The sequence below is a fragment of the Mauremys reevesii genome, linkage group 25, assembly GCF_016161935.1.
Source record: "Mauremys reevesii isolate NIE-2019 linkage group 25, ASM1616193v1, whole genome shotgun sequence".
NCBI lineage: Eukaryota > Metazoa > Chordata > Testudines > Geoemydidae > Mauremys > Mauremys reevesii.
In genome coordinates this window covers 6395208-6421932 of record NC_052647.1, presented here as the reverse complement: position 1 = coordinate 6421932, position 26725 = coordinate 6395208, and the positions used below count along the sequence as shown (strand labels likewise).

Genomic DNA, 26725 nt, shown 5'->3' with positions numbered 1-26725 from the left:
TCCTTTCCCTCTCGGGGTCTTAAGTCCAGCAACCCAAAATATCACCCAAAGTCCCAAAAGTCCAACACCCCAAAAGTCTCTTGAGTCCAGCAACCCAAAAATTACCCAGAAGTCCAACAATCCAAAAGTCTCTGTCCCTGGTCAGTGCAGTTCAGAAATTTATCTGCAGAGTGTTACTTCCCAGTCCGGGGCGGGGGGGAGTGTGCAGTGGTGTTAAGAGGCACCTTACGTGGTCCGAGGCCGACTGCCCCAGTTTGTGCAGCACCCGGCGCATGGGGCCCCGCAACTCAGTCGGGGTCTGTAGCTGCTACCATAATACACCTAATGCACGAGAGGAAGTGACCTGACCCTGTCTCAGTAGAAAGGCCACAGACGGGCTGCACCTAGAGACCCAACACCCAGGGTTGAAGCAGAGGGGTGGGGCGTCAGGGGGAGAAGGGAAGGGGCAGTAGTTTGCTAGGCCAATGGAGCGAGGCTGTCACCCCAGCTGGGGGGCTGCCCCATGGAGCGAGACCGTGGGATCTGGGGGAAGCGCCAAGGCCGGCTCTGTTGTGAAAACATCCGGGGAGTAACTAGGGGTTTTATTGGTTCCCTTTTCACAAAGCCACTTATCGCCTGGCTACTTCCCCCCACTTCTCCGAAGGGCAGGACTCAAGCAGTGTCGAAAGCCCTGAGCCGTTAGGGGCGGCAGTGGGGCCGGTTGCTAACAGGGCTCGCTGAGGTCATCCCAGCTACAAGTGCTGAGCACAGAGCCTGTCCCACTAGGGAGCCTGGCCCTGCGGCAGCTATTGTGAGGGACCCGATGCTAGTGCCCGGGTGTGCGAGGACACCAAGAGGATGGGGATTGGTGCAAGGGACCCAGGTGCTAGTGCCCAGGTGTGTGAGGACACCCAAAGGTTGGGGATTGGTGCAAGGGTCCTGGGTGCTAGTGCCCAGGTGTGCGAGGACACCCAGAGTCCTGGCTCTCCCCCACCCAACATCTCTCAAAGCAGACATTTTTCTTGGAATCAACCCCTGACGTTCCAGGCAAGGCCCCAGCGGGTGTAAACCGGCCCAGCCCTAGTGAGCTCAATGGAAGGAGGCCAAGTCACACCAGCCGGGCTCTGGCCCCACTGTGCTTTCCTCTGCCCTTGATAGTTTCCAGGAATCGCTGTCACCTCAGCATCTCGCTGCTACTGAGTAACCCTGCGGGGATCCAGAGAACTGCCCCTCCCATGATACTGTATCTGCATTTTCTCATAACAGGGGCCTGATCCCCACTATACCAGAACGACCGGCCCCTGGCAAAGAGGAGACAGGCCCAGGAGGAATCTGCCGACAGATCCTGGCACCTAGGACATTGGTGAGACTAGACACGTTCGCTCTGTTGCCGGCACAGAATGCCCGAGGTAGCAACAGTGGTTCGTTGCCCTGTGTGCTTCGCTCCATAAACACACCAAGGTGGAGAAGCAGACAAAGTTTATTTGAGATCTCAAAGCGGGATGCTCGGAGACAGACACGTCTCAAATCAAGACCCAGCTACAAGCAGCTTTTCTCTTTTTTATACATAACTTTAACTAAGCCACTTCTATCCCCCCCCCACTCCCCCTCTCTTCCCACCTTTTATTTCCATGCAGCAAATACACTTTGCAGTAGCAATTACATTAAGCAGTTAAGTCATACTTGGCAACAACCACTTTAAGTCGTTAGTAACTCTTCTGTGAATAGTTATCTTGTTTTATTTCTTTGATCTGTTATTTTGCCCCTTAGCTAGGAGCAAGCAGGCCTCATTATAGCAGGCCTCATTATTACCTTCTGGTACAGGTGTTGCAACTGATAACCATTCTCCGTTGCTGGCCTGTTAGGTTGATTAAAGTTCAAACATAAACATGGAAGGGCTTTGGTCAGACATGGAGTGACTTTAGTTCATTCAGGCCTACTACAGAAGGCTTTATTGACACTTATGGTTTTCCACCCTCCTGAGTTACCTAGAGTCATGCCTAATGACACCAACAGCTCCATCAGTTCTCTCGTTACAGCCCTGACAGCCAAGGGGTGATGGGGAGAGATGCTGCCAGGCCATGGCCGACACCCGGACACGAGCGCTGCCGGCCCCTCCCTGACGGCGCGTTGGCGGCACTTCGGCCCCATCCAGCCCTAAACCGCCTCATGGGCATTCACAGCCAGCACGGCCCCATTGCTGAGAAAGAGCTGCCACCAGCCCCATTTTACAGCTGGGGAAACTGAGGCACTGAGAGACAACTCACCCACTGTCTCAGAGCAAATGGCAGCTGGGAAGAGAACTCTCAGCCCCACACACCTTTATGAAACCAGGAAATCAAATGTAAAAAACAAAGCCATTAATCACACAAATGGCTGACACCAATCCTACTGTCACAGACACAAGCCACAGCTGGTATTTCTTAGCCATACTGCTGTGGCACCAAGGCCTCATTGTACCAAGCTTGGCACTGAGAACCAATGACCCAAACAGACAAGGAAAGTGAAGGACCATTTGCCTCATTTCACTTCTGGGGAAACCGAGGCACAGAGCAATTCAGTGCTAGAGCTGAGAATTGAACCTGGATTTTCCCTGTGCTATTGTAGCCCCTGAACCACTCAGGCACCTGTGCCACAGAGCTGCTGCCAGCTGGGCTGTGCCACACAGGTGTCAGGAGGCATCAAAGATAACAGCAGCTACAGGAGTCCAAACTACCCCTGGATCCAATCCTGAGCCCATCGCACCAGCAGGACAGCGCCTGCCACCAACGGGAGCTGAGTTGGAACATGCAGTGCAGGATCCAGCCCCCAGCTGGGGACCCATGTGCCAAACTTGGGCACCTAAAAACTGTCACCTAAATCCACATCAAGGCTACTAAAATAGCTGGCCTGGCTGGCTGGTTATGCCCAGATTCTGTAAGGTCTGAGAATGCTTGTTATTAAATGAATTACGGTAGCAACTATCAGGCCTGACCAAAGACCCACAGCGAGAGACAGTCCCTGCCCCAAAGGGCTCCCAGTCTCAACTGACAAAATGCAAGTGGGGAAACTGAGGCACGGTGCAGGGAAGCGACTTGCCAAATCAGTTGTAAGAACCCAGGTGTTCTGACTTCCACCCCGACACTTTGTCAACTAGACTGCGCTGCCTGCCTACAAATCACAGCCCCTTTGTAAGTCAGGCTTCTCATTTCAGGAGCCTACGTCTGGATTGAAAACCAGAGCCCCCAAAGCTCTGGGAAGGTGGGTGGGCACAGACCCAGGGCAGCACTGATGTCTCCCTCTCCCTCCCTCCTTCCCCAGAGGGCGGCTGGACTGGCAGGGCCAAGCAGGGCAGGGAATGCTCCATTTTATTAATCACTTGGCACAACATGGACAGAAATATTTCTGAAAACGAGGCTCCTCTGCTGGAATCACAGGCGTGGCACCACCCCCCCCAGGACATAGGAGGCACAGAGGAGTGGGGCACTGAGCACCCAACAGGATCCAGCTCTTTGTACAGCCAGCCACTTAGACAACAACTCACAACCAACACCCCTCCCCCAGCTGTGGGGATAGAACCCAAGAAACCGGGCCCCCGGCCTCCATTGCTCTAGCCACTAGACCCCACTCCCCTCCCACTGCCAGGATAGAACCCAGGAGTCCTAGGTTTGCTTCTAACCCTGACGGCATCTAAAGCCAGGCAAATCCTCCTTTAAGTGAAAGACATAAGAACAGCCCTACTGGGTCAGACCAAAGGGCCATCTAGCCCAGTGTCCTGTCTGCCGACAGTGGCCAGTGCCAGGTGCCCCAGAGGGAATGAACAGAACAGGTTATCACCAAGTGATCCATCCCCTGTCGCCCATTCCCAGCTTCTGGCAAACAGAGGCTAGGGGCACCATTCCTGCCCATCCTGGCTGATAGCCATTGATGGACCTGTCCTCCATGAATGTATCTAGTTCTCTTTTGAACCCTGTTATGGTCTTGGCCTTCACAACATCCTCTGGCAAGGAGTTCCACAGATTGACTGTGCGTTGTGTGAAGAAATACTTCCTTTTATTTGATTGAAACCTGCTGCCTATTCATTTCATTTGGTGACCCCTAGTTCGTGTGTTATGAGAAGTAGTAAACAACATGTCCTTATCTACTTTCTCTACACCCATCATGATTTTATAGACCTCAATCATATCTCCCCTTAGCCATCTCTTTTCCAGGCTGAAAAGTCCCAGTCTTATTAATCTCTCCTCATATGGAAGCTGAAGACTTCAAAGACCCCAAGGCAAAGGACCCTGATCCACATTCCAACCTGCCCCCTCCCCATCCAGCCTCCTCTGAATCCTGGGACACCAGGCACCCAGCTCCTGATGCTGCAGCTCCCAGCTCCGGGGTGGATCCCATGCTCCGGCACCACCCACAGCCCAAAGGGGATGTGACTGTGGATGCATCAGTGGCCGGAGTGGGTGGAGAAGGTGACCCTGGAACTTCCCCTGCCCCCAAAGATCAGATGAAGTCTGGATGAAGCTTGGAGGGGGAGTTGACTGGACCCAGGACGACCCATGACCACAATGGCTGGGAAGGGGCAGAGCCAGGACACAAGCAGACAATTGCATCCAGCCTTCTGCACTGTCATTAACCACTCAGGACTTGTCTGAGGGTTCGGAGCAGCAGCCCACAGACAACACCAGCCTCCCCCCCCCCCACTCTGATAGTGTCTCATACCCAACGATTCCCCGCTCGGGAAAATGCAAAGTCTGATCACCCCAAAAGGCTTTCAAACCTGGTTTCTGGGCCTCTCCATCCCTGGTGTAAAGTCCACCCTGAACAGCACAGTTTACAAACCCCGGGGAATCAGTTTATAAACCCTGCTTCTGTAGCCTGAGGGAATAGGGTCTAGTAGTTAGAGCCGGGGGGAAGGGGCTGGTTGTCAGGACACCTGGGTTCTGTTCCCAGCAGGGAGAGGGGTGTGGGGTCTGGTGGGTTAGAGCAGAGGGGGTTGGAAGCCAGGACTTCACTTCCCAGCACCAGAACCATCTTGCCAGGAGCCTGGAGAAACCACCTGGCCTCTCTGTCAAAGAAGGATCATCTCTCTCTGGAGTACAAGCCAGGATGGGACAACCTGTGACACACACACCCCCCATAACCAGCTGCTCCCCAGGTGTCAGAGAGGAGCCCAGCCCAGCCAGACAAATAGCACAATCCTCTAGTGCCCGGGACAGCCCAGCAGATCCCTGCCCCGCCAGAGACAAGTGTCCTGGTCCCATTCACACCAGCACGGGAGCCAGGAGTCACTCCCCTGGAGTCACACAAGGGGAAACGTGTGGGAGCAGAATCGGGCTCAGTTGCTCCAGATTTCCACCGGGGGTGGGGGGGAATCAGCTCCGGCGGCACTGGCTGGGCCCGATCCTGCCCCCACTCGGTCACAACGCTGTAAACGGGTGTAAATGAGCTTCACTCCCCTGGAGTCCGGGCAGGGCCACCCAGAGGATTCAGGGGCCCTGGGGCAGGGCCGGGTCTTCAGCGGCAATTCAGCTGTGGGTCCCTCTCGGAGGGAAGGACCTGCCGCCGAATGCAGCCAAAGAATGAAGCGGTGGCGGTAGAGCAGCCTAAGTGCTGCCGATCGCGGCTTTTCCCTGCCCCCCGCCTCGTGCTTGCGGCGCTTGTACTCAGCGGGCGGCGCTCCGAGGCTTCGGCAGCACTTCAGTGGCGGGTCCTTCACTCGCTCCGAGTTTTCCGCTGCACTGAAGGACCCGCCGCCGAAGACCCGGAGCGAGGGAAGGGCCCGCCGCCAAAGTGCCGCCGAAGACCCGGAGCGAGGGAAGGGCCCGCCGCCGAAGTGCCGCCGAAGGCCCGGAGCGAGGGAAGGGCCCGCCGCCGAAGTGCCGCCGAAGGCCCGGAGTGAGGGAAGGGCCCGCCGCCGAAGTGCCGCCGAAGGCCCGGAGCGGCTCCCGGGGCCCCTGCGGGGCCTGCAGCCAGTAGCCCCACTTGCTCACCCCTCCGGGCGGCCCTGAATCCAGGCAGCAAAATACACCAACCGGGGACCTGCCCCCGGGGATTCACACCACAGTAAGTGGCGTCAGAATCGGGCCCATCCCCCACGGGCCCCAGCTGCACTCCTGCCCCTGGACTCAGAGCGCAGCCCGCAGGGATCCCAGCTTTACTGAGGGCCGGAGCCCACCAGCAGCCACGGCAGAGCAACACCAGAGTCACTCCCCCAGATTTACACCCGGGGAACCGAGCTCAGAAACGTGCCTGGGGAGCAGCAGCCCGGGCCGAGCACATGGTGCAGCCGGGCGGCGGGGCCGGGGTCGGGGGCTCACCGAGGGGCAGCAGGCGGCGAGCCGGGTCCATGCTGCGGGGCGAGGGAGTCCAGCGAGCGGCGCGCACCGAGCTGCAGCCAGAGGGCAGCGCCCCCGAGCCAGGGCCGGCTCTATGGGGGGCGGGGGGCCCCGCCCAGGAAGGGTGGGACCAGGGCAGGGGGGAGGAGAGCAGGATCGGGGGAGGGAAGGGGAGGGCAGTGTGTGGGGAGATGGGACGGGGAGAGCTTGGGGGAGCCGTGTGGGTGTCAGGAAAGGGGCCCAGCTAACAGGCAGGTGCGGGCACTATTTTAACCAGGGGCTCCCACTAAATGACAGACCCCGGTCTGGGCTGAGCCCCCATCCCAGGGGGGCTCGCGGAGGCAGGGCATTGGTTCGGTTCCCGTTTACACAGCTTCCCCTGACCAGGCAGCTACATGGGGCAATTGGGGCACCCCGGGGGCTGCTACAGCAGGTGTCTGCCCCAGGCCTGAGGTGCAGAGTTGGGGGCAGAAGGAGCCCCCCTTCCTGGGGTTAGCAATGGGGGAGATCAGGGGGAGAGGTGCCTGGGGAACACCTGAAGGCAGGATGGCGCAGGGGGCTGGATGGTGGGGCTGGATAGATTGATGGAGGGGGGAGGGGTGTGGGGCTGAAGGGAGATGGGGAAGGCGGGGTGGGGTGGGTGAGTGGATGGAGGGGTGGGTGGCGGATTGAGGGAGGTTGGCTGGGAAGGAGGGTCCGGTGTCTATGGGGATATCTGCCTTGGAGACCAACGTGCTGGGCTCCCATCTGCTCTGACACACACAGACACTGCTCTAAACTCCCCAGGCCCAGGCCCAGGGCTCCTTCTCTGGACCAGAGACACCCCGACCCCTGGATGCTTCCCCTGAGATGGCCCCAGGAATGACCCAGCAGGGCCCGTACCAGCCCGGCCCCCAGCCCCAAGCTTATCTCTACCCCATGCCGCCTCTGCTCCTGTCTGTGCCCCCCCCCCTGTTGTCCCCCCTCGTGCCTCCTGGAACGCAGCCCCAGCACGGTGCGGAGCCCAGATTAGCAGGGCCGGGCAGCCGGGGGCTGCTTTTCCCCTTGGAGCCCAACAGCTGAAGAGCTGCCGACATTCCAGCCCAGCTGGGGCCAGATCCAAGTCCTGGGAACAGCCCCCCCCATTGCAGAGAGGCCCCGGGGCAGATCTGTGTTTGGCTGGGAGCTCATGACCTGCACTCACCCCCACCCGTTACCTGTAAATCCCTTCAGCCTTGTGTTGTTAACCTGGGGAACTCCCTGCCACAGGAGAGTGGGGGAAGGCAAGAGCTTCCCAGCGTTCGGAAGGAGTTGTGATATTGATACAGGGCAATGAGGCCGTCCAGTGTGATGCTTTTCGTGAGGAGAGAGAGATGGTAAAGAAGGGACCAGAACCCACGAGTCCTGATGCCAAGTCCCCCTGCTCTAACCACTAGACCAGGGGTGGGCAAACTTTTTGGCCCAAGGGCAACACCAGGGTGTGAAACTGTATGGAGGGCCGGGTAGGGAAGGCCGTGCCTCCCCAAACAGCCTGGCCCCCACCCCCTATCCGCCCTCTACCACTTCCTGCCCCCTGACTGCCCCCCTCAGAACTCCTCACCCATCCAACACCCCCTGCCCCTTGCCCCCTGACTGCCCTCTCCCAGCACCCCCCGCCCCTAACCACCACCCCCAGGACCACACCTCCATCCAACCCTGCCTGTTCCCTTACCGCCCCCCAAACCTCCGTCCCATCCACCCATCCGCCCCCTGTCCTCTGACTGTCTCCCGGAGCCCCCTGCCCCTTAACCAACCTCCCTCCCCACACCCTGCCCCCTTACCATGCTGCTCAGAGCAGCAGGAGCTTGTACCCCCCACCCGGCCAGAGCCAGCGGAGCTGCCTGCATGGCGGTGTCACTGCGGGGGATGGGGGACAGCAGGGGAGGGGCTGGGGACTAGCCTCCCCAGCCAGGAGCTCAGGGGCCGGGCAGGAGGGTCCCACAGGCCGGATGTGGCCCATGGGCCATTGTTTGCCCACCTCTGCACTAGACCCCACTTCCCTCCTCCAGCTGAGACTAGAACCCAGGAGCAGGGCCACCCAGAGGATTCAGGGGGCCTGGGGTCTTCGGCAACAGGGGCCCCCTGCTTCGGCAGTAATTCAGCAGCAGGGGGGTCCTTCCACTCCGGGACCTGCTGCCGAAGTTCCCCGAAGACCCACGGTGGGGGCCCCCCGCCGCCGAATTACCGCTGAAGACCCGGCACTTCGGCGGCAGGAGGTCCTTCCGCCCCAGGGTGGCAGGACTCCCGCTACCGAAGACCCAGAGTGGAAGAAGCTCCGGGGGCCCAGGCCCTGCGAGAATTTTCTGGGGCCCCCGGAGCGAGTGAAGGACCCCGCTCCAAGGGCCCTGAAAAACTCTTGTGGGGGCCCCTGCTGGGCCCAGGGCCTGGGGCAAATTGCCCCACTTGCCCCCCCCTCTGGGCGGCCCTGCCGAGGAGTACTGTCCCCCAGCCTGCTCTCACCCCACAGGCTGCCTCCTGCTTGGCAGGGTCCTGCCCTGTGGGATGTGGGGGGCAGTTCAGATCAGGCTGATAGGGACCCATGGCTGGAGCCTGGGAGATTGTGTCACTGCGGGGATATCCTGGCCACCCCTTGGGCAGGCACCAGAGACCTCATGGAAACATTGCCCCAGCAGAAACAGGAACCAGCGTGAGATCAGCTGGTGGGATGGGGGTGGGGGGAATGTCCAGCTGTCAGCAGGGCTGGCTTTAGGTTTTTTGCTGCCCCAAGCAAAAAAAATGTTGGCTGCCCCCCACCCCAGCCCTGGGCTCCCCCCCCACCCCTGTGCCGCCCCAGCACTGGGCTCTGCCCCCTCCCCCACCCCCGTGCTGCCCCAGCACTGAGCTCTGCCCCTCCCCACCCGCACCCCTGCCGCCCCAGCACTGGGCTCTGCCCCTCCCCACCTGCACCCCTGCCTCCCAAACTCTGGGCTCTCCCCACCCCACCCGCACCCCTGTCGCCCCAGCACTGGGCTCTGCCCCCTCCCCCACCTGCACCCCCTGCTGCCCAAACTCTGGGCTCTCCCCCCCCACCCCACCCGCACTCCCTGCTGCCCCAGCCCTGGGCTTCCCCCTACCAGTGCTGACTCCACCCACTTCCCCCCTCGCCTCCAGCCAGTCCAGCGCTGGCAGGGTCGGGGAGAGCAGCGGGGCTCCCAGGCCGCGCCTCAGCCCAGGGTCCCTCCAGCCGGGGCTCCCGCCTCCAGGACCGGCCGGGACCCAGGACAGCAGAGCTGGGGGACCACCCGGCAGAGGGCTGAGGAGCCGGGGCAGGGCAGCCCCAGAGGGAGCAGAGCCCGGAGAGCGGGACATGGGCCCTGCACGGCAGCACCCCGGGCACTGGTCTCCACTATGACCCCGCTGCTGCTGCTGCTCTTCGCCGCCCTGCCGCAGTCCCTGGGTGGCTCGGGCTGCTTCGCCCAGCCCCAGCTGTGGTGCTCGAGGGAGGCCGCCTTGCAGCACCTGCAGGTGGCTCCGTGCGTCCCCGGGGCGCAGCCCTCAGCCCGAGTGTCCTGCGCTCGGAGCCCGCCCGGCGGTAAGATGCAGGTGCTGCTCCGTGACGCAAACTGCAGCAGCTCCAGGGGAAACCCCCGTGCAGGACGCGCTGCTGCTGCCAGGGGCAGCTCTAGGCTTTTGCTGCCACAAGCGCAAAAAAAAAAAAAAAAAAGGCTGGCTGGATGTGCCGCCCCTGAAAATGTGCTGCCCCAAGCACCTGCTTGGTTTGCTGGTGCCTGGAGCCGGCCCTGGCTGTGGGGTGCTGGGCTGGGATAGCAGGGACCTGTGAGACAGGACTGAGGGGCATCAGCAAAGTTGGGGGACAGGGCTGGAATACCGGGGGGCTGCGGGTCACAGTCCCCCACCCTAAAATACTCTGTAGTGCTGGGCAGCTCTGGCACAACCCAACCCTCCTTTGGACCCTCCCATCAATAGACCCCAACCCCTTGTACCCCCCAAATGTACTCTGACCCCCCCACCAACACCTCAAATACACCCCATCTCCTGTGCCCCCCAGTCCTCTCCCCACAGTATGGGGGGTCAGGCCCCAGGAGCAGGGTTAGGTTAGAGGCCGGGTGCCCGGGGCCCTGTCCAGTCGGGGGCAGGTTTCCCCAGCTGGTTTCCCCGGCCGGCCTGGATTCCGGGGGGTGGGAATTGGTGCTGACCCTGCTGCTCCGGAACCAGGCAATCAAACCACAAACCAGCCCGGCCCCAGGGGTTTATGCTTCACTGGAGCTAGAGAGACCGAGAGCAATGAGAGACGAGCGCCAAACGCTGCGGCTAGGCCCACGGGCCCGATCCTGAGATCGGCCCCCAGTGACTAGAGAGGAGTGGGGTTGTGACCAGGGCAGTGGGGGCAGCACCCCAGCAGCACAGCGTCCCCTGGTGTCAAGCTGGGGTGTGTACGGGGGCAGGGCACAGCCAGGGCAGTGGGAGCAGCACCCCAGCAGCACAGCGCCCCCTGGTGCCAGGCTGGGGTGTGTCTGGGGACAGGGCACAGCCAGGGCATTGGCACCAGACTGGGATGCAGCTGGACATGTGCCCTGGCTCTCCTGGGATATCAGCTGTGTTGCCATAAGGAAGCGTCGGCGACGGCTCCTGAACTGAACAATGGGCAGGAAAATCAGGAGCAGGAGAAGTGAAAGCGCCGACAAACCAGGGCCCCTCCTCACTCGTGGGCTCCTGCTGTTGTTCTGGGGAAGTGGCTGCCCTGGGCCAGCTGCAGTGCAGGCACTCGGAGACCCTGGTGCTGGCTCTGGGTGATGGCACTGATGTGCTGGAGCATGGGCCTCTGACGTTATGAGTCTAATATAATATTTAATTGGAAGGTGGCAGGGCCAGAAAGAGTTAATTAACTCACAGACTGACCTGACCCATGGCCAAACTTTAAAGACTGGTCAGGAGGATCTTTAAATGAATAGAGCTTTGAAATGCAGCCTGTATTGTTAGATGTAGAAGGGTAGATGTTTGCTCAGGTCTTGTGATGTAAGCAAACAAGTCTTGTCTATTGCTATAGCTTTGAGTCAAAGCAGTTCTGCGGAAAAGGACCTAGGGGTTACGGTGGACGAAAAGCTGAATATGAGTCAGCAGTGTGCCCTTGTTGCCAAGAAGGCTAATGGCATTTTGAGTTGTATAAGTAGGGGCATTTCCAGGAGATCGAGGGATGTGATCATTCCCCTCTACTCAGCACTGGTGAGGCCTCATTTGGAGTACTGTGTCCAGTTTTGGGCCCCACACTACAAGAAGGATGTGGATAAATTGGAGAGAGTCCAGCGGAGGGCAACAAAAATGATTAGGGGGCTGGAGCACGTGACTTATGAGGAGAGGCTGAGGGAACTGGGATTGTTTAGCCTGCAGAAGAGAAGAATGAGAGGGGATTTGATAGCTGCTTTCAACTACCTGAAAGGGGGTTCCAAGGAGGATGGATCTAGACTGTTCTCAGTGGTAGGAGAGGACAGAACAAGGAGTAATGGTCTCAAGTTGCAGAGGGGGAGGTTTAGGTTGGACATTAGGAAAAACTTTTTCACTAGTAGGGTGGTGAGGAACTGGAATGCGTTACCTAGGGAGGTGGTGGAATCTCCTTCCTTAGAGGTCTTTAAGGTCAGGCTTGACAAAGCCCTGGATGGGATGATTTAGTTGGGGTTGGTCCTGCTTTGAGCAGGGGGTTGGACTTGATGACATCCTGAGGTCCCTTCCAACCCTGAGATTCTATGATTCTATGATCAAAAAAGGAGTATTAACATTTAGGAAGTGTCATGGAGTCCCTGGATGATGCTCTGGAACTGCTCCCCACAAAGCCAGTCAGGACTTTGGGGAGCCTCCTCTCCCTTGGAGCAGACTGTCTCCAGGGCAAGAAGCTCACACGGCTTCACCTTCCTGGGTCTCTCCTTGGAGCATTCAGCATGTACCTCTCCGTGCGCTTCCCACAGCGAGTCCGCCCCAGCGGGGTCCTGGGGAAGCCAGAGGGTCCTGCACCCCCACTTCGCAGGCCGACCTGACTCTCAGCCAGCCAGTAACACAGAGGTTTATTAGATGACAGGAACACGGTCTAAAACAGAGCTTGTAGGTACAGAGAACGGGACCCCTCAGCCAGGTCCATCCTGGGGGGCAGCGAGCCAGACAACCCCGTCTGACCTCACTTCCCGTCCCCAGCCAGCCCCAAAGTGAAACCATAGAATCATAGAATTCAAGATCAGAAGGGACCATTATGATCATCTAGTCTGACCTCCTGCAAGATGCAGGCCACATAAGCCGATCCACCCACTCCTTAAGCAAGCGACCCCTGCCCCATGCTTCGGAGGAAGGCGAAAAACCTCCAGGGCCACTGCCAATCTACCCTGGAGGAAAATTCCTTCCCGACCCCAAATATGGCGGTCAGCTGAACCCCGAGCATGCGGGCAAGACTCTCCAGCTATACCCTCTAGAAAAAGGCTAACAATATCCTATCATTGACCCATTGTACTAATTACCAGTGTGGCACTTAATTGACCTATTGACTAAGCCCGTTATCCTATCATACCATCTCCTCCATAAACTTATCCAGCTTAATCTTAAAGTCATGGAGGTTCTTCGCCCCCACTGTATCCCTCGGTAGGCTGTTCCAGAATTGCACTCCTCTGATGGTTAGAAACCTTCGTCTAATTTCAAGCCTAAATTTCCTGACTGACAATTTGTATCCGTTTGTCCTCGTGTCCACACTAGCACTGAGCTGAAATAATTCCTCTCCTTCCCTGGTATTTATCCCTCTGATATATTTAAAGAGTGCAATCATATCTCCTCTTATCCTTCTTTTGGTTAAGGAAAACAAACCGAGCTCCTCAAGTCTCCTTTCATACGACAGGCTTTCCATTCCTCGGATCATTCTAGTGGCCCTTCTTTGTACCCGTTCCAGTTTGAATTCATCCTTCTTAAACATGGGAGACCAAAACTGCACACAATACTCCAAATGAGGTCTCACCAACGCCTTATATAACGGGACTAGCACCTCCTTATCTCTACTAGAAATACCTCGCCTAATGCATCCCAAGACCGCATTAGCTTTTTTAACGGCCACATCACATTGCCTACTCCAGCCCTTCCTCTGTGGCCTTTGTTTCTTTCCAGGGCCAGGAGGTCACCTGATTTCTTTGTTCTCCTTCACTTCTAGCATCCCCTTACAGGGGGGGAGGGCCCGGGCCATTAGTTGCCACGGAGACAGAGTGTCGCCCGAAATTGAGGCCCCCCCACAGTATTTAGAGGAAACATTAAGAACAGCCCCACTTCGGCACAGGAAGACACTTGAGTGAAATAGTAGTATTGTCTCTGTCTCTTTGAAGGTTGTGATAACCTGGATCCGAACTGTTTAATGGATAAATTACCTGTGCTAATTGCCAGGATGTTTGGGAGAAGGAGAGTTAAGCTTGTTGTTTTCTCAGGCCGAAAGGCTGCTGGAAATGTAGAAGAACCTGGGACACGATCCTGCTTCATCTCATATCTGCTTCGGGTTTCAAGAGGGGGAAAACTTAAACCATAAGGATTGAGATCCCAGTCACTGACTGGAGTCACCCTGAATATAGAAATTGGACTGTAACCTATGGACTATTTCTAAAAGGACTTTTGGCAACTACAAGCTCATTTCTGCAATGTATCTGAACCTCAAGAATTAAATTCACGTCTGTATGTACACCTGTACCTCGATATAACGCAACCTGATAGAACAAGAATTCGGATCTAACGCGGTAAAGCAGTGCTCCGGGGTGGAGGGGGCACGCACTCTGGTGGATCAAAGCAAGTTCGAAATAACGCGGTTTCACCTATAACGCGGTAAGATTTTTTGACTCCCGAGGACAGCGTTATATCGAGGTAGAGGTGTGTATTGATCTTTTAACCAACACTCTCTCTCTTTTCTTTTTTTAATAGACTTTAGCTTAGTTAATAAAAATTGGCTATAATTGATTCTTTGCTGCTTGGCTATAAGTGTGTATTTTGGGTAAGATCTAAGTTATAACTGAACCTGGGTGTGTGGCTGATCCTTCAGATTGGAAGAACCTTTTCGTTTATATGAGAAGATTTTTCAGGAATCATCATCATACCTGACAGGTGTGTCTGGATGGAGGCCTGAGGCTGGGCACTTTAAGGAACGTTATTTGTACTTCTGAGCAAGCAGTAAGGTCCTATAGAAGCTGCTTTGTGCCGGCTTGGTAAATCAAAGTATTGGGATATCCACCAGCGTTTGGGGTTTGGCTGCCCCATTCTGTTTGCTGTTCACCCTAATTGAGTGGCCTCGGCTGGGCAGCATCATCACAGGGCCTGCTCCTTCCCCTGGCACCCGTGCTCAGCCCGTGTCTGTGCCGTGTGGACAGCTCCTGCCCAGGAGCCGGGGGGTGGGGGAAACAGGGCATCCCACAAACAGGCTGGGGGGATGCAGTCTTGGGAAATCAGAGCCACAAATTGGATCTATTTACTCGCCTGGAGCAGGACCCAATGTTGTCCAGCATCTTCTATGTTTCTGGTGCAAATGACATAGGGGGTCTGCTGGGTTAGAAGGGGGCGGGGGCGAGTGTGCTGGTGTCAGGACTCCTGGGTTCTATTCCCAGCTCTGGAAGGAGAATGGGGTCATAATAGAACCCAGGAGTCCTGACTCCTAGTCCCTCTGCTCTAACCTCTAGACCCCACCCCAAATCATCCCTTTGATCAGCCCGTTGCCCTGACCCCTTATCCCCCAGCGAGATGCAGGGATGGCTCCAGCCCTGTCTGCTCCTTGGTGCGGATGGGAGGGAAGAGTTTGTTTTATTAAATAAACTGGGCGCCAAGTCCCCACCCCGCACTTCCATAGTGTGTGAACAACAACACAGCACGGGACAGCCCAGGCCGAGAGGCCAAAACTAGCCAGTGCTGCACATTTGGTGTTTGCTTTATCTGGGGGAAGATCTGCACTACATGGGCCGGGGGTTAGTCATGATTTCTCTGTTGTTTGAGTCCTTATCACTACAGGCAGCTGTGACAGTTTCAACGTACAGGGCACCAGAGTGCGTCCCTGACAGACTCAAATGGGGCCAGTTCAGATCCAGGTAACTTCACGGATTATTTCTCTTTAATACTGTACATGTAGAAATGCCAGTCATGGACCAGCTCTGGGGGAGGAGTGCGGTCTAGTCGTTCTGCCTCACAGCCCCCTCCTGCCCTAACCACTAGACACCACTCCCCTCCTAGCACTGAGAATGGAACCCAGGAGTCCTGATTCCCAGCTCCCTCCTGCTCTAACCACTAGACCCCTCTCCCCTCCCAGCACTGGGAATGGAACCCAGGAGTCCTGATTCCCAGCTCCCTCCTGCTCTAACCACTAGACCCCTCTCCCCTCCCAGCCCTGGGAATGGAACCCAGGAGTCCTGATTCCCAGCTCCCTCCTGCTCTAACCACTAGACCCCACTCCCCTCCCAGCACTGGGAATGTGTTAGGCCTGAATGAAAATATAGCAGATAAAACAGTTATGCTAACCTGACTGAAATCAGGCTAGCAAAGGTTTTGGATAATCCCAGAGTGGAAAAGTATTGAAAAGCAGCATTGTTTAACAGAGCCCTGGAAAACGTGAGACAAGCCTGAGATAAACCAGGGATTGCATGGCTGGCATACCATTAGCTGTGCTAAGGACAGTGTTTGAAGAGCTGATAAGGAACTCTAGCATCCCACGGTTCAGATTCTAACTTTTGGTTGAGTTATAGGTTTGTTTAAAAACTCCCCTGTATTTCTAACTTTTGGGTGTTGTTAAGAGATAATTAATAATCTAAAGTTGTAGACATAAAGTCTAGGCATGTGTGTATATTAAAAGTGTCTAGTTTTAAGTTGTTAAACAAAGGGGGGTGGGTTTTGCTCAAGTGAGTGATGTATGACGTAATAAAACTGTCTATATAGGCTAATGCTAAGCTGTAAAAAGGGGCTGGTTCTCACTGGAGACGAGCGGCCTTTTGTTGATGCGTGCACTTGTCAATAAAAGGCTTTTGATCGGACCTTGCTGGTGTTGGCTGTCTCTTTGTGAACAGACAACGAATTTCGCTGTCGGGGTTAAAGTCCCCAACAAATGGAACCCAGGAGTCCTGATTCCCAGCTCCCTCCTAGTCTAACCACTGGACCCTGCTCCCTTCCCTGAGCCCCACAAAGAGAAGGTTAAGGGACAACTTGATCACCGTGTAGAAGTACCTCCATGGGGAACAAAATATTGACCATGTGCTCGTCACTCTAGCAAAGCTGGAAGTTGAAGCTGGACACACTCAGACTGGAAATAAGGGGCACGTTTTTCAGTGTGGGGAACGGAGCCTTGGAACAACTTACCAAGGGCCATGGTGGATTCTCCCTCGCCGGCTATTTTTAGATCAAGGCTGGATTGTGCAGCTTGCAAACCAGACGATCTTCTCAAATCCGAACCACTGGGCTCTGTTCATTTGCCATCTGCCTCCCAGTCAGTTTCCAGCCCAAACTGGGTCCTGCACAAAGCATCATGGGGGGGAGGTGCTGCACTTATCCCAGTGGTCAGAGCCTCTTCCAGGATGTGAGAGACCCAAGTTCTAATCTCCACTCTGCCTGATGCAGCACAGGGCTCCCAAGCAAGCCCCTTATGGGATATTCAGAGCTGGGGTGTTCTCACCCTCTCCTCTTGGAGCAGCTCTGCTCTGTAGAAATACTTAAATCTGCATTGGGGGAGGGGGACTGGACCCAAGCTAGCAAATAATTCTCAATCGCAGCCCAGAGTTTCCCAGAATGCACTGGGACAAACTCCAGCAGCCAGGATGAGGCAGGTGGGAAAGGATGTTGTGTGGACACCAGCCTGCGTGTTGTTAGTGGGTCAGCTGAGAGTCACAGCCGGGGCACAAGGACTGGACACAAACAAGTCTCCTGCAGAGCAATGGGCTTAGACAGCTGCAGTGTATTGTGCTTGCACATCTATAGTTGCACAGCGCCCTTGGAGCCTAGTGTGGTTGCACTGGTAGCATATTGTGTTTGCACACTTGTACTTTCCGTGTGGTGTGCTTGCACTGCTGTCATTATACTTATGAGCTTGCCAGATTGTTGTACAACTGCACTTTCAGCATAAAGGTGGTTACATGCTTACAGTTGCACCATTGCATTTGCAGCATATGATGCTCACATGGTTGCACTTGTAGTATAGTGCACTTGCACAGCTGTGCAGTTTTCCTTGCAGTGTCATGTTGTAAAGTGGTAGTTGTACAGTTACACTGGGAGCATTGTGTGCTTGTGCGGTTTTAGCTGCACCATTGTCCCATTGCACTTGCAGTATTGTGCTTTTGTTTAGCTGTAGTGGAGCTGTTGCACCTGTAGTGTAGCGTTTGTACAGCTGCACCATTGTACTTGCTGCATTGTGTGCTTGCCTTGCCAGTGTTACCCAGTTGTAGTTGTGGTGTAGCGTACTTCCCTGGTTCTAGTTGCCCTTGCAGACAATTCTACCTGCAAGGTTGTAGTTACGTGGTGATTGCACTAGACCTTGACAGTTGTCCTTGCAGCAGACTGTGTTTGCACAGCTGTAGCTACGGCAGCTTACACGGTTGTCGTCAAACAACTGCATTTGTGGCATCGTGTGTTTATACAGTTGTACTTAACCTAGAAGTACAACCTGTTCCCTCAAACCCACGTTCCCTCGCAGTGGCCCAGGCCAGTTCCTCTTTCTCATGGCGTCAATGGGTGCCATGGTGGGGGGAGATGGGGCACAAGCGGGGCAGGCTGGAAATAGCAGCATTGATAAGGCCGGCACCGGCTGAGGAAATTGCACCCAGAATGAGAGAAGGAGACAGAGGGAGCGAGTGAGCGAGAGCCTGACACCATCAGCCTGAGCCATGTCGGTGCCTCCATGAGGCCTGCAACAGCCAGGGCGAATGGGAAATAATCACCAAGGATTTATAATAACCAGATATTATATGTCACCAAGCAAACAGCTCCCCCTAGAGGCCAGGTGGGTCAGGCTCTCTCTGCTCTCGGTGGGAGCTGATCATTAACAGCGCCAGGAGATCAAGTGAGACAAACTCCAAAATCAGGAGCTCGGCCCCCAAATCGGGAGATTTTACTAAAAAAATAGATGAGATTGTGGTGTGGGGGTTTGTCTGTTGCTATGAATGAAATAACCTGCAGTGGATGTGTGAAGAGGGGAAGCTCAGGTAGGAGCAGGGAGGGTATTTTACTCAGTATCTGGCACTGGTCTGAGTGCCGCTTAACTAGTGTCCAGTTCTGCTGTCCCCATTTCCAGACAGATGCTGATAAATTGGAGAGAGGCCGGAAGGCCCGTGAGGATTTGCAAATCTGCCCTCTAGTGATTGTTATATCCTTGGGGGCAGCCGGTTTAGGAAGAAATCACTTGAGGCCAGAGAGAAGACAGCTAACAAACTACCATTTTATTTACAGACACTGAGAGCTCACTCAGCCGTCTGAAGCTGGCCCAGCTATCCCCTAATAATCTAACTCAGTTGCCATAGGAACAAAAACCATGACAACCAAATACACAACAGAGTGGATGAGCAGAACCAGCCCAGCCCCGAGGCCCCAGCGAGGGCCGCGCCTACCTCCAGCTCGTAGAAGGCCATGAGCACGGCGAAGCTGGTCAGGTGGTTGCACTGGCAGCGGGTGATGGTGGCATTCAACTTCTGCAGGGTGCAGCTGTCGGTGGCCCAGCGCCTGCTGCCAGGCTCCCAGTAGGCGCAGAGGAGGCGCAGGTCAGTCTTGTTCTCCTGGGGACAGAGAGACGCTTGGTGCATGGGGGGCAGGAGCAAGGTGGGGGGCTGGCTGGAGCCGCACAGGGGGAAGGACTCCCCAGGCCCCGAGAGGGCAGATTTGGGGAGTGTAGTGGGGCTGGGCTGCGTTGGGGGCACAGAGCATCTGTTTGTCCCTGGGTGGGAGGTGGATTCACCTGTTGTCCGGGGTGGAGGGTGTTACTAGAGATGGGCCCAGGCTCTGCCCCCCAGCACCCCAGGCTCTCCTCCCCACATGCCCAGCCAAGGGGCTCACTGGCACCGGGTGGCTGAAGCGGACGCTGACGGAGAGGCCGAGTGCCTGGGGGTTCGGGTCACTGATGAAGGCCGACACCACTGGAGACAGCACACGGTAGCTGGGCCGCCCCGACTCATGCGCCCCCTTCCCCGTCCGGCCAATCTTGTCCCACTCGGGCGCCTCCACCCGTCCAGCACCGTCCAGGATGGGGCTCATCCCCTGGTATGTCAGTAGCCCGGCCAGCGTGAAGCCTGCGAGATACAGAGGAGACGGATGAAATGGGGGACGGGAGGGGCCTTGGGGCAGACTGGTGCCAGGGGGCACTGTGCTGCTGGGGGTGCTACCCCCAATGCCCTGACCGTGCCCCATCCCCCTACACACCCCAGCCTGGCGCTAGGGGGCGCTGTGCTGCTGCTCCCAATGCCCTGGCTGTGCCCATCGCTATACACACCCCAGCACAGGGGATGACCACATACCTTCGTTTTTCTGCCCTGGGGCTCCAGCCCACTTTAATTCCATTTGCGTCTTGCTCTGCTGCAGCGTCACGGTCTCCTGGCTCTGGTTCCCAGCCTGCCTGACCGCCAGCCCCAGCTCTGCAACCACAATGCCAGCCAGGGCTCACACCAGAGAACATGGAGAGGACGCCTTAGCTAGGCAAGGTGCTTTCCTGGCTGTGGTGGGAGCTCCTAGCTACTCCAGTCCCAGACCCTCCCAGCAGGGGGCACTGTGGGGAGCACTGGCTGGCGGGAGCTGCTGTCTCCCAGCAGGGAGCACTGTGGGGAGCAAGGCGGGAACACTGGCTGTGGGGGGGAGGAGCTCCCATCTCCCAGCAGGGGGCACTGTGGGGAGTGGGGCGGGAGCATTGGCTGTCGGGGGGAGCTCCCATCTCCCAGCAGGGGGCGCTGTGTGGAGTGGGGCGGGAGCTTAGTCTGTGGGCGATGAAAGCCCAACTGGGGCCATGTGGCCAGGTGCTGACCTGTGCCGTTGGGGGATGCGATGCTGATCCTATCACGCACGCTCAGGGCCAGCGCTCTCAGCAGCTTCTCCACTAGGGCCATCAGCTCCGTCGCGATCCGGTGTCTCCACTCCACGGTCTCGCTCTGCTGCCCGACCAGATTTATCTGCTTCTCCAGAATGTTCAAGAAGCCCTGGCCAAGCAAACGTGGGGGGTGTTGGTGTCACAGTGCCTGAGCCCCTGCCACGCCCCCCATTCCCGGATTGCTAGTCCTCCACTTGCTTTCCCACAATCCCCTTGAAAGGAAAGACAAGTTCTCCTGCCATTGACATTGCTGCCTGGGAGGTCAGACTAGATGATCACAATGGTCCCGTCTAGCCTAGGAACCTAGGAGAGCCAGCTTCCTGGGCACAGAGCCCACTGGAGAGGCAGGCATGGGAATTTCTGGGCCGTGCTGCTGTTTATTTATCTCCTGTTCCGGGTGCTGAAGCCCTATAGATCGCCCTGTGTGACGAAGTGGGACTGTTCGTACTGGGGGCTGGGAATGCTGGGGTCAGGCCTCTAAGTATCTAGCAAAGCAGAAGGCCGGCGCAACCGAATGCCTGACACTCTGTCTCCTAGCAACTGATGGCCCGAGCACCTCCCCTGCAAAGGTGTATCTAAAGGTGTTGGAGACTAAGGGGTCAGGTGACCTCCTGGCCCGGGAAAGAAGCTGAGCAGAGAGGAGGAGCCGGAGGGGGTTGGGCAGACTGGAGCTGGCTGGGGAAAGGAGAGGAAGGAGAGAGAGAGGGCTCTGATCCCCGAGGGGGGCTGTGGGGCTCCTGGGGCCCCAAGATGGACCTAACAGGGGGGATCCTGTTATCTGTGCCTGCAAGACCTGTGTTGGACTGTGTTCCTGTCGTCTAAATAAACCTTCTGCTTTACTGGCTGGCTGAGAGTCCTTGTGAATCGGCAGGGAGCCCGGGGGTGCAGGGCCTGACTCCCCTACACTCCGTGACACCCATTCACACTAGCCCCGCGGTCCTCCAGCGGGGGCGCAGCAAATGTTATTCCACTCGCCGAGGTGGAGCACCAAGTGCGCTCTAGCAGCGGAGTCAGAGCGCTCTGTGTGCCTTGCCAGTGTGGACACGGAGTGAGCTGGGGCGACTGGGGCTCCTTTATTGCGCTGTAACTCGCAAGTGTAGCCAAGGCCTTAGTCACTTTCTGAGCAGTAGCTCTTCTTAACAGAAACAAACAGAAGAACAGATCTTCATCCAGCTCACAGTGCAGCTCCCTATGCGTGAGATGGTGTTGTCCAAGTCTCAGCTGTGATTGTAGCTCCTGTCTGCAGCTGTCGTCTTGGAGACGCAGACAGAACATCAGTCCTGTTCCAGGTGGTGCCGTAGTAACAGGGTTAACACAGGAAGAAGATGGAAGAGGTGGCTAGTGACTATCCGTGCTTGACGGTGTCAGAGAGCGGGATGTGGGTGGTCAGGTCTAGTGGTCAGAGCAGGACCTAGTAGCTAAGAACCGGAGCCGCAGGTCAGAGCCAGGGGCCAAATACCAGCACCAAGGGTCAGAGCAAGGGACAGGAGCCAGGAGTCGGAACCCAGGGTCAGAATCGGGATTGGAGCCGAAGTTGGAGATGAGGAATCGGAGCTGAGGGTCAGAACCAGGTTACCTGGAGAGAGGCAAGGCAGGAGCAGGGCTGCACCAAGGCTGGATCTATCACAGCTGTGGGCAAAAGCTTTGAGCAGCTACTGAACTGCCACTGCTGGGCTTAGGAGCCTGTCTGCTGACCCTTCCCACCAATCAGGCAGCTTGGTACAGGCCAGCTGCACTCGTTAGGTTGCCTGGAGACTGGGTCTGCTGCAGGCCCTGATTCCCGACAGATGGTCCTTGTCGATGGTCCCATAAGGCAGGGTCTTCAAGGGAGAGTCCTCAGGACCTGGGGCTCTCCAGTCCTCCCATCCAGGTGTCCATGAGCTCAAGGTGAAGAGAGACAAAGAAATACACTCAAGCTCCTCCTCCTATGATCACTCTCATGTGTCGGCCTTGCCAGGTCCCCTTTTCTTGTGGCCCCTCCTAGAGGAACAGCTCTGGTCCAATCAGTGTCACAAACGTGCTTCTTCCAAATAGATCAACCTTCCCCTGAGGAAAAACACTGCACACACACGTGGGTTTGCCCATTGTGGTAGGGCAGGGGTGAAACCCCTTAGAGGTTTTTAAGGTCAGGCTTGCCCTGGCTGGGATGATTTAGTTGGGAATTGGTCCTGCTTTGAGCAGGGGGTTGGACTAGATGACCTCCTGAGGTCCCTTCCAACCCTGAGATTCTATGATTCTATGAAACCCCTTGACTGCCCTGCTAAAATGCTGGCTGAGCCCTGCCTTCGGGCAGAGGGGCCAGGGGCAGAGGCTCAAAGCAGCCAGGGGGAGCCCAGCTGCGGGCCCTGACGAGGGCTGGCTCACTGCAATAGACTGAGCTAGGCAGTGACAGCTGGGCTGAAGGCTGGGCGGGATATAAACGCCCTGAACCAAACTCAGTCAGGAGGCTACAGCGCTGCCTCCTCACCACAGGCAGGGAGCCTTACGGGCCAAGAGACCATGGAAAGGGGATAACTGTCGGGGGATAAAGGGGACTGCATGGTGGCCCTGTAACATAAAGCACAAGGGTGAAATCCCAGGAGAAGGCGTGAGGACTCTTATTTTACCAGCCTCAGCACAGGGCGAGAAGGCGGAATCCTGTGCAGACCCTGTGACACCCACATAAAGTCCGTTTCGGCTCAGTGAATTCCCCTTTCACGGTGGTTTGCTCTGTTCTGGGTGGATTGTGGTGAGCAGTGGGGTGTGGTTCACCTGCCTTATTTCCTCCTCTGGCTGCTTTAGAACAACACATTCCCTCTGGCTAAAGACATTTCTTTGCTCTCCTGGTTGCCATTGGCCAGTGGAGTCTATGATGACGTGTGCTGAGGTCATTAGTCGGGGCCCCACTATATTGTCCTGCCAACCAAGACTTCATTCTCCAAAGCTTCCTCGTTCAAGTGCCTTCCTGAAGACAAGCATAAACTGAGCTGTCCCTGCCTGAATGAGCGTCGGCAAAGCTGTTCTGAGCAGGCGCCCGTAAGGGTTAGATTCACAAACACAAGTTACCAGTGTAGAAAACTACAGATGTTCCCAGCTCCCCAGGTGGTGTAAATCAGCATTGGTCCAAAGGTGTCCACACACCCATTTACACCAACTGAGGGTCTGGCCTCATATTATGAACTGCCAGGAATGGAGTCGTGCCCCAAACTGTAGGGGTTAAATGCTATTATTATTTTTAATGTTTAATCTGAATAAAAAAACTGGGATAGTAGTTAGTGGCAGCCAGTCCACAGTACGCAGAGGGTGATCTCCGAAAAAGACTTTTTATGAGCCTGGGGATGGACTGGGAATCCTCCATGGACATTTCTAGGAAGCTCTCCCGGAGGTTCTCTGCAGTCCTGTGCAGGAGGTTTCTGGGAAGAGATGCCTTATTTTGTCCACCATGGTGGGACACTTTCCCACGCCGCTCCAGTGTTAACTCTTCTGGCGTCACTGCGGCGCACAGCATTGCAGCATAAGGGCCAGGTCTGGACCTAGACACTTGCAGCATCTGCTCCCTTTCCACCTCTCTTACCCTCAGGAGAGTGATGTCGCATATGGTTACCTAGGGGAACTGGGGGAAGTTATAAGTGCTAGCCCCTAAGCCGCAAGTAACCCACCCCGGTTTGGTGAACGCTGGGTCACACAACCTCGCTTTCCCGGTCACGCCCTGTTTGTGGGATCACCGCACACTGCAGCCAGCATTTAAAAGGGGGGGGGGTGGCAAACTTCCTGTTCCTTTCCACCCCAACCCCTTGCTGCTTCTTTAACAAGCAAACTGTCTGTGCAGGGCTTGACGTTGGTGCCTGTCCTCAAGCACCATCCAGGTTGCTATGGGAAAGGGGCTGTGCTGAGATTGGAACCATTGATCCCAGATGTCTGAAAAGCTGCAGCACGAGACCTCCTGCCCCTGCCTCGTGGGCTCACTCACCATGGCTGCGGCAGCAGAGCGACTCTTGCAGTAGCCAGTGGTTCTGCTTACGTTGTGACTTGTAGGGAAGTGCATTGGGGGCTGTTTCTGTTATGACTGTGACGGGTTGGATCACAGAACCCCCCTGGGAGCTGCCACCTGATGTGCCGAGACTACTTCTGCTCCTGCTTTCCCTGCCAGCTCAGGACTCCAGCACCCTGTGAGCCAGACACGCCCGTCTGCTCCAACACAGATCCAGGGTCTGAATTACCTGCCCCAAAGCTGCAGGTTTACCTGAAAGCAGCTCACAGAAGTGTTCCTGCCTTTAACACCCAGATGCCCAACTCCCAATGGGGTCTAAACCCAAATAAATCCGTTTTACCCTGTATAAGCTCATAAATTGTTCACCCTCTATAGCACTGATAGAGAAATATGCACAGTTGTTTTCTCTCCTAGGTATTAATACACACTCTGAGTTAATTAATAAGTAAAAAGTGATTTTATTAAATACAAAAAGTAGGATTTAAGTGGTTCCAAGTAGTAACAGACAGAACAAAGTAAGTCACCAAGCAAAATAAAATAAAATGCACAAATCTATGTCTAATCAAACCGAATACAGATAAGATCCTCACCAGTTCCAGAATGCTCCCTTTTACAGACTAATCTCCTTTTACCCTGGGTCCAGCAATCACTCACACCCCCTGTAGTTACTGTCCTGTGTTCCAGTTTCCTTCAAGTATCCTGGGGGGTGGAGAGGCTCCTTCTTTAGCCAGCTGAAGACCCAATGGAGGGGTCTCTCGGGTTTAAAAAGACTTTCTCTTGTGGGTGGAGATCCCTCTCCTTGCTGCTATGCAAATCCAGCTCTGAGATGGAGTTCTGGAGTCATCTGGGCAAGTCACATGTCCATACATGACTCACAGTCTTTACAGGCAGAAGCCATTGTCCACATGGTGTCTTGTATGTCTCCAGGAAGACTTCTTATGTGGATTGGAGCCTTGCAAGATGCATTGTTCCCCAAGTGCTTCCGATCAGGTACTTAACCTTTCAAATTCCTTCCTAAAGAAACTGATCAAATGCCTCACAAAGCTTACTTAGAAACCAAGCAAGTATACAGCCAATATTCATAACCTCAAGTAGAAAATGATATTTGTGTACAAATAGGATGAACAGGTATAGCAGACCATAACCTTTACAGAGATACGTTACATGGCACAGGCAGCACAAAACATATTCCAGTTATGTCATATTCCCATAAAGTCTTATGAGAGGTACCGTCACAGTAGCTCTTGGGGAAGTGCATTGAGGGCTGTTTCTTTTATGAAAAGATTTAACCTTGCACCTTAAACAATGTCTGCACTGTCAATGCTACCCTTGTGCTTTGCATTCTTTGCAGCTGAAACCTTGTCTGTGGGCGCATCCTCCACACCAGGACAGTGACTTTTCCAGACTAGAAGGTGGAAAAAGAAGGCTCGGGAGGACATGTTCAATGAGTTAATGCGTGACTCCGAGAGTGACAAGCCCGAGCTCAGTGCATGGAGGATTGCAGTGTCAGGAGAACATGCACAGTGACCGTGAGGCTAGGAGAGTATGCAGGGAACAGGAGCATGACACGCAGGACGAGATGGTTCGGATTATGAGGGAGCAAACAGACATGTTGAGGCATCTGGCTGAGGTTGAAGAAAGGCAGCTGGACACTAGAGTCCCGCTGCACCCTATGCTGAACCTGCTGCCCTTGTTGCCAAGTCCCACATCCTTCTCTCCCAGACTTCCTAGGATGGGGGCAGGGGGAGAGGGGAAGCTCCGGTATCCCTTGTACTCAACTCCAGGGGAGGGGACAAGGAACAGAAGGGGCCCATGCCCACAGCTTTGATTGTTATTGTGGTACAAATTGTAAGCAACGGGTCCTTGTTTCTCCCCCACCTCACAGTGTTATCAGCCCCATAGCCCCAGTTTCTCTTTACTTTTCTTTGCTGTCTCTCATCAGTGTTTGTGAGCATAATAAAAGTTAATGGCTTGAGGAGAAAATGCTCTTTATTTGCTCAGCACACGGTGGTCAGCGGGGGTGTAGTTTACGGGGGGGGACATGCAATGAAGGGGGAAGCTTGGTAAGGAACAACATACATAAGTTTCACATCACTGTGGGTCATGGATGAAACTAGTTTTCAAAGCCTCTCGGAGATGCAGTGCGCCTCAATGTGCTCTTCTTATTGCCCTGGTGTCTGGCTGCTCAGAGTTGGCTGCCAGGCAATCTGCCTCCACCCCTCACCCCACTGGAAACTTTTCTCCCTTTGTTTCACAGATATTGCGGAGCACACAGCAAGCAGCAACAACAATGGGAATATTGCTTTCACTGAGATCTAAATTAGTTAGCAAACTACACCAGCGGGCTTTTAAACGTCCAAAGGCACATTCCACCACCATTCTGCACTTGCTCAGCCTATGGTTAAACTGCTCCTTACAGCTGTCCAGGCTGCCTGTGTACGGCTTCAT

At 55.6% G+C, this 26725-nt stretch overlaps 2 protein-coding genes and 1 long non-coding RNA gene across 10 annotated transcripts in view; 2 read left to right on the top strand and 1 right to left on the bottom strand.

Moving 5' to 3' along the window:
• Window positions 1-6375, bottom strand: part of ADGRE5 (adhesion G protein-coupled receptor E5) — a 291623-nt gene extending 285248 nt beyond the window's left edge. For all 7 annotated transcript variants that reach the window (XM_039514962.1, XM_039514966.1, XM_039514964.1 and 4 more), the window contains exon 1: window positions 6273-6375. In XM_039514962.1, the coding sequence (XP_039370896.1) occupies window positions 6273-6303 (31 nt within the window). In that variant the 5' untranslated portion in view covers window positions 6304-6375. The remainder of the gene's footprint in view (window positions 1-6272) is intronic.
• The window catches only part of LOC120391382 (adhesion G protein-coupled receptor E5-like), a 1047477-nt gene that overhangs the window by 642234 nt on the left and 378518 nt on the right, over window positions 1-26725 (top strand). The gene's annotated exons all lie outside the window — the stretch shown is intronic.
• LOC120391445 lies at window positions 18794-26255 on the top strand. The gene is made up of 2 exons (XR_005591319.1): window positions 18794-18994; window positions 25629-26255. It is a non-coding gene; the product is annotated as an uncharacterized LOC120391445 (long non-coding RNA).